General features: G+C 34.2%; 1 protein-coding gene across 1 annotated transcript; it reads left to right on the top strand.

Annotated features, from left to right (window-relative positions):
* The first annotated feature begins 6194 nt into the window (after positions 1 to 6194).
* Positions 6195 to 7830, top strand: LOC149565829 (receptor-like protein 44). The gene has a single exon (XM_089819316.1). It carries the CDS (start codon positions 6562 to 6564, stop codon positions 7378 to 7380), a length of 819 nt encoding a protein of 272 aa, XP_089675442.1. The 5' UTR covers positions 6195 to 6561; the 3' UTR covers positions 7381 to 7830.
* Positions 7831 to 8185: the final 355 nt, after the last annotated feature.

Below are 8185 nucleotides of genomic sequence, written 5' to 3'. Positions count from 1 at the left end.
ACAAGTTTGGAACTCTAATGAGCAAGATTTTTCGAAGGCATAACTGAACCTTTTTGGCATAGGGTAAATAGAATGAAATCCTCGATAATGTAATAAGCCAACAAAGCCAAGACTAATATATATTTCAACAACTCGAGAGTAGGTTATTAAGATTGGTAAGAAGGATATGAACATTTAGACAACTTTTAAAAGTTAAAATACAAAAAATAAAAATAAAATTGTTCTCTAACTTCCATAACTATAAAAAAATTGAGGCTTTCGTAGGCATCGAAGTACAAATAGAACTTGAAAATATTGGAAAATATTAGGCTAAGAGATGGTACAAACAAAAATATGGGGAAATATTAGAATAAAAGTTGGAACCTACCCAACATAGTTCAAAACTTCAACGTAAACCGATCATTTTAAGTAAATAAGCCATAACAACCCCTTTTAAAACTCCATTCCAGCTGTCTAAATTCCATTAACGGTACAATAATAATAAGGAAAGCCATGTGTTGGAAAGAGGTCTTGCAGACTGATAGCGTGGCAGCAGAAATTAATTTTGACCACGGGAACAATATCCCTTCCCTTTCCTCACCGCTGCACTTCCAATTAAAAGTAAACCCGCCTTTTTCGGTATTCACACTTCTGGTGAAGGAGGTTTTATTCTTCGGCAAAAGCAAAACAGAAACAACGTGCCATTCGAATGACATACATCAACTTCAATTATTTAAAGCCTGAAAAGACAGGACACAATTTTCATGGTTCAAAATGAGCATCATTTTTACCAGCAAATCTGTGAAGAATGTCCAGTGGACTAAAGGGTGCAAGTGGGGTTTGACGTGGCATCTACTCGGTGATGACGTGGTAAAGACGGTGGTGGGACCATTGGCGGTGCCAATATCAAGAAAGGAAGAAAGAGAGAAAGCCGCACATTTCATAGACTAAGTTCACTGAAACAAACAAACTTCACTGATGGTGGTCAGACGCTCTTCTTTATTTAACCCATCATTACTTGCATGTTATCTACCTAATCAAACCATCATCAACAAGGACAAGTTTTTTTGAAAAAACATTCTAAAATATATTGCATAGGGTTGGTTTGTGGATAGCTAATATGAGTTATCTATAACTAGCTGACTTTGCCTTGTATTATTTACTAATCTTTTGAGCATCAATCTAGGTGGAAGGAATCAATTACTTTTAGAAAACATAAAAAGAAGTCAAGCATTTAGAGTCGTACTTCTATCTTTTCAAGGGAGTTGGTGGGGTTTGGTGTTGATAGTGTCTTTATTAGAAAGGAAGTAAATTCAAGTACTTTAACTTTTGTATGTTAGAGAGTTTTTTTGCTTCTTTTTTTTTAAGGATAATTTAATTTGATGTATTTATAGATTCTTAATGGTAAATGGTGTTGGAATTATTGTTGTTGTTATATCAAAAGTTGGAGTTGTCAATGAACATCACAATAGTTAGAGACAAGGATCTATGAGAAGTGGTTAAACATATGTCACTAATCTACCAGTCTATACTGAACAATACCTTCACCTAGAGGAGACGAAGGCACCAACCTCCCAACAATCCCCCTTCAACATGAGTTGGGGGATTTGAATCCATAACCAAATGCTCTGATACAACTTGTTGGAACCACTTATGTCATTACACCAAAAGTTTGTTTTGTCAATGAACATCACAATTGCTAAAAGGAGGTGGTTAAGCACATGTCACAAATTCTTCGATCTATGTTGAACGATACCTTGACTTGGAGAGGACAGAGGCACCAACCTCCCAACACATCAGATCTTAACGATTTCTTAAGTTATTCTTATATGCGACTTAAATGTTTATATCTATTATTTTGGCTTTTGTTTAGTAACTGTGAATATTGTGGGATCTATTATGCGTGTGAGGATTAAAAATGAGGTCATTTCAAAGTGTCGAATAAAATTATTCCCTGCAGTGATATTGCTATCAAGATTCAACTGTGTAGTTTTTGAGATAAACTCATTGACCCATGTTTCATGAGTAGTGGTTCACAAGACCTTATATCTCATGAGAACAAATGGAACACATGACACTAATTACATCTAGGTGATGCTCAGAGGTGAAGCATCGAGTCTTTCCAGAATGTCACCCATCCCAGTTCTACTCCATCTCGAGTACACTTAACTACAAAGTTTCCTCCTTGGTTGAGCCCACTCTACATGGAAACTCATTTGCAAAACCCTCAACAAGTGTTGTGTCTTATGAACCATTCATTAGAAAACCCCTTAAGCTCAAGTAGGACAGAGTTCTAATGAACCATTCATTACAAAGCCCCTTAAACTTGTCAATTGACAAGTAGAACATACTTCTAATGAACCATTTGTTACAAAGTCCCTTAAGCTCTCACACTTATTAATTGATGAGCTTATAAGGCTTTCTAATGAATGGTTCATAAGGCACAACACTTGCTAAAGGTTTTGCAAATGGGTTGCAAGCAGAGTGAGCTTAACCATGGAGGAAACTTTGAAGCTAAGTGCACTAAAGATGGAGTACTATTGGGATGGGGTGACCTCTTTGAACATCACCTAGATGCAATGAGTGCTAAGTGTTTCATTCATTCTCATGAGAGATGTGTTCTTGCGAACAACTACTCATGAAACATGGGTCAATGAGTTTGACTCAAGACAATTATGCAATTGAATCCTGGTAGCAATATCAAAATTTGACTTGTTGTGGAAATATCTCCTACTTATTAATATCCCCAATGGTCCAATTGCCTGTTTACTTTGAAGACTAAAAAAATGCATAATTGATCTAATATGCTTGCACAAATTCTTCAGTATTCATGCATTCTTGGTACAAAAAAACTTGCGCAATTGATATAATTGCTATTTATTTTTATTTATTTTTCCCCAAAAAATGGGTGCCTAGTAACTCAAAGATGAATTTCTAGTAGGTTTTTAATTAGTGAAATATAACGTGCAATGATTAGAACATGAGCAATAACTTGTGCTCTTCCCCTATGAGTGATTTACATATTTCTTAAGGTTATAATTATCATTTATTTTATATACTTTAGATTTAAAAGTTCATTTGGATATTGATTAGCTTTTTGATTAATTGAACATTTTTGGAAAATTTCATTATGTTCCACAAGATGGTATATGGTCTTCCTATAGAAGTTTCATTAGCAAGTGCAAAAAGAACTTCAAATTGTCTTACTATTTTAGATGTAGAAGCTAATTTTATAATCATAATTTGTGTATTCATTGAAGATAAATGTGTAGGAGATATTTTTCATAGCAAGTCAAATTTTGATAACGCTATTAGGATTCAACTACATAGTTTTTTTCTTTAAACTCATTAATCCATTTTTCATTAGTCTTTTGTTCATAAGAAACTATTTCTCATAAAAAAGAATGGTATACTTAGTACGCATTGCTTTAGATGATGCATTGGGCCTATTTGTGAGGCCACCCATCCAATACTACTCCAACTTGGGTGCACTTGACATGATTTTTAAATCAATCTCATCGTATTTAGTAAGACTATTGTTGACATTAATATCAAAGTTTAATTTGTTAAAAATATTTGAAAGTCTATTTTGTGACAGTAAAAGTTTTCAATCTTAAGATAGAAGTTTCATTAACAAACACTTTTCTAAAGTTTATTATTTATTTGCACTTTGTAGAAAAGAATTCAATTTACTAAAAGCTTCAAATTAGAGGTTTACGCACATTTTTGTTTTAGACTTGATGTTTTATCCACTTAAATTTTATGAGATACTAGTTGTTTCTAATCTTTTATTGATTTGTATGCTACACCAATAAAATATTAGCTTAAAATGGTATTATCATTGATAGGTTCAAATACTTCCTTTGCTAACATAACAAATAACATATTGTTTTTCATTCCCTTTTACTAATGATATGCATCATCTTGTATTGTGTTGAACATCATGTTGCATTGTGTCGATTGTTTATAAAATAGTTGGACATCCTTCTCTGCTTCTACAAGATCTTATATTTGTTTGCATTCAACCTTTGTAAACCGAACATGATTTGTAATATTTACAAATAAATTCCTTATTAGAACATATAATAAGGAAAAGAAATATGTAATTATAAGTAAAGTGCATAAAATAACACTCAAAATGAAAAAAGTAACAATATACCTTTAAAAAAATAAACTGGGGAAAAATTTAAAGAGAGGTGATTTTTCTCCTCGTGTCATTATCTTTTGAGTTGCTATAATAGTTTTTAAATTAAAAGAGGTTTAAAATGACCCACTCTAGCTTATAATAGTAATTTCCTACACCTCATAAATATCTAATTATCTTCCATATCTTAGACCTATATTGTAATTTCAAATATTGTTAAGTTGCAACAACATTTTTTCTTATCAAGATCAACAAATGCTCATTATACAATAGTCTATCTTATATCTTTTATAACAAGAAGAGTCCTTATGAGTTGAAAGATGTTCAAGTATCATATAACTTAAAAGTGAAAGGAGGCCTTTAAATTTATTTTCCTACCCCATCTTTGTTCTTTGGATTGAGTGTTTGGCTAAATTTTGCACTTCCTATACAGGCCCAAGACTAACAAGAAAAAATATTAAGTGTTATTATTGTGATAGTGGCACATGTTCAATTTAACTCTACCTTTTCATTTATTAGATTAAAATTTCATGCACATTTAGATCACTTTGTCACTTAAATGTTTAAATAAATCAACATTAACAAATCATAACAATATTATCTAATATTATACCAAATCTTTGAAGGTGATATGTAATTGCTTTTTACCTATTCTTAGACTCTTCTACTTTAATAATAAACCAATATAACTTGTGTATTGTAGAAATAAATGTTTCATTCATTTATTCTCTCATTTGAAACTCATTTCAACCTTATCTTGAAAATATATTATTCTACCAAATAATTTGTTTTATCTTATATAAAAGTTAATATAAACATAATCCAAACCATCTGTAATCCCATCTAAATCCAATGACAAGGATTGACTTTCACTCAATCAATTTTAATACCTAAATTGGAGGGAGACTATGATTTTCTCTCTCATTATGCCAATTGTTATGCACATTATTATGTCCTAATTCAAGCACATTTATTGTTGAAAACACTTTTGCCTAATTTGATCATTACTTGTCAACTTACACATTAAAATCTTGTGAAATCTTGTCAAGTATTGTCAAGTATTGTGAAATTGACAAGGTTTGACCAAGAGCCAAGGAAGTTTCATGCCTCATTCATCTGAATCTAACATCAAGTGCACAAAGGCACTTCTAAGTGCCCCATTAGTTGCAAAGAAGAAATTATTCACATGTGTATAATGATTAAGAACACAATTGTTATGCCACAAGCAAGATCAAATATGTTGTGAATTAAAAAACACATATTAATGTTTTGGTGCAGAGTACAATACAAGAAGTGGTCTATTATCAAGTTGGTAATATATATATATATATATTATCATCAAATATATTTATATAATTACATATTTCTATTACAAAAAAGGTAGTTAATTATACTTTGTATTTTGATCATCAATCACATAGTTTTGTTGTAAATCTTGATCAAGAAATCTACAATTTGTATCCATGTAATTTATTTGTATATCCTTGTAGGCTAAAACACTCAATTATAATTAATTACTTTTCATATCTAATTATATATTTTTATCACAAAAACTTCATCTATTTCATCTAGTCGAATTGACCTTTGAAACCATTTTTTATAAGAATAAATACTTTTGCCTTGAAACTATAAACAAGTGAGGTCACACACTAGGGACCCCTTTTTCCATCCCCATTTAAATAACTCAAGAATTATACAAAACAAACCACAACATAACTACCATACTATAGAAAAATCAACATTAACCTTTGGTAAATATTATTTAATTATTTTTTAATATTGTTTAAAACATGTACTTGCATGCTTACAACATAAACTTTGTCTTTGAAAACAAATTCGCTTCCCAATATCATATACTTAATTTTAATAATTTGACTTATTTTTATTAATTTCGGGGGGTTAATTTGTTTATTTATTTATCGATATCATACAATGAATTTTTTTAAATTTATCTTTTGCATTGAAAGTCTGTCTTGATTGGGCAATAAAAATTAAATTAAATTATGAAGGGGTACTCTACTTTTAAGAATATGTTTTTTTAATGTGCAGAACACACGAAGCATCTCGGACAAACAAATCTGCTAAAGTCGTCCCCTCTCCATAGAACCGCACGCTAAAACCCGGCCATATTTGGCGGAGAGTTTATGGGGGGTTGTAGATTTAACAATAATAAATACCCACTGGTCCCGGGATCGAAACGCGCGTCGTGCATCGGGTCTTTAAACAAATGAGTTCTTTCACTGACGCCACGAAGATGCGTAATTATGAGCTCTTGCCGTGAAATCTTATCAGAAATTACCTGTTACTGTAGCGCTTTATTTAGCGCCATCAGTGGAAACCCCACCAAAAAATGAGGGAAATTTTAGCGCACCTTGTTGTTCTCTTGGTATTTTTGATGCAGATGCTTTGAGAACCCAACCGTCCAGAGTTCGAATCCCATGGGCAAGCCGGACAAACTGTTGGTCTTGTGGGTTTTTTGTTTCTGCTTTGATTTGCACAATGCGTCTGTCGATCCTGAAGACATAGCCTGCCTCTCGGGGGTCATGGGTTCGATTCAGGACCCAGCCCAGAAGCTCAGGCAGTGGACGAAGCAAAAGCTAAAGTCACCCTGCAACGGCACGTTCTCCGAGCTCGAAGGCGTCACCTGCAACAACGAGAGGGTTTACAAGCTCAGCTTTGCCGGATTCGGACTCACAGGCTCGATTTCGCCCTTCATTTCCAACTGCACGAATTTGCAGTCGCTCGATCTATCGGCTAATCTTCTTTCGGGTGAGATTCCAGTCGAAGCGCAGTTTCTTGTAAATCTTGCCGTGCTGAATCTCAGCGTCAATCAGCTCACCGGTTCGATTCCGCCTCAACTCGCCGCTTGCGCTTATCTGAATGTCATCGATCTGCACAGCAACAAATTGAGCGGGGTTATTCCGCCTCAGCTTGGTCTTCTGGCGAGGCTCAGTACCTTCGATGTGTCGCACAATGATCTGCAGGGAATGATTCCCACGACGCTCGTGAATCGAACTGTGAACCTCCCGAGATTCAATGCGAGCTCTTTTGTTGGGAATAAGAGACTTTACGGCTATCCTTTGCCGCTGCCGAAAAATCGAGGGCTTTCTGTGCTTGCTATTGTAGGGATCGGGCTCGGAAGCGGTTTGCTCAGCCTGGTTGTGAGTTTTACAGCCGTTTGCATTTGGCTCAGGGTTACTGAACAGGGTATGGCAGCGGAAGAAGGGAAAATCACGCAGCTTATGCCGGAGTATTAATGAGATCCTAACCCTAGCCCAGATCGAGCCCCCGTTCGACCAGGGTTCGAGTCCCTTTACCTCCAGCGGAGTAAAGGATCGTTTCTCTTTCTGACGAATTGGAATTCTAATGTACTTACAGTGTACTAGTACGTCGAAGGTTCGAGTCTCCGAAGCAGCAACAGCATTATGTCGAGGGGAACAAGTAGTCTGCGTCAATTGATCTATGGAAGTAGCCCGAATTAAATACATTTGAATCTGTAGAGTCCTTTTTGCTTTGCATTTAATGGGCTGTTTTTTAAAAATTTGTGTATTTGAGGGCGTTGTTTTACTTCTGGCCGCCAGATATTATATGCAGATTATATATAGTTACTAACACATATTTCTCTTCTGGTCTATACTCTGTGTAACAGTTGTGAGAGAACAGATTTTTTCATACCGAGATATATACATTGCTGGTTTTGAGATTAAGCACTGCTGATCTATAGATGTCTAGCTTTTCCTGCCTGGCCCTGCGCTTGTAATTGTTAATAAATGCACAAGTACTTATTTCTCAGTAATGAAATTTCATCTAATTTACTTAAGCTTTTTATTTTGCATGATCTGTCTTCCTACAAATTGCAAGAACGGCGGTGTTATTGTTTCTGGAGTGTCAGCGCAATGAATTAATTGAAAGAATATATCAGATTTTCATGATCTATATTTCTGAGCTAAGAAGTTTTCAATTAGATTGTTCAGAAGTTTTGCATCTATATTTTATGCCAAAATTTTCATTACTCGGAGGAATAAATATCATAGGTGTATAAACTTCAGTGTTAACATTTAG

Source organism: Cupressus sempervirens, chromosome 3 (genome assembly GCF_028749045.1).
Source record: "Cupressus sempervirens isolate cs-2001-9-10 chromosome 3, ASM2874904v1, whole genome shotgun sequence".
Taxonomy (NCBI): Eukaryota; Viridiplantae; Streptophyta; class Pinopsida; order Cupressales; family Cupressaceae; genus Cupressus; species Cupressus sempervirens.
This window is presented reverse-complemented; position numbering and strand designations above follow the sequence as displayed.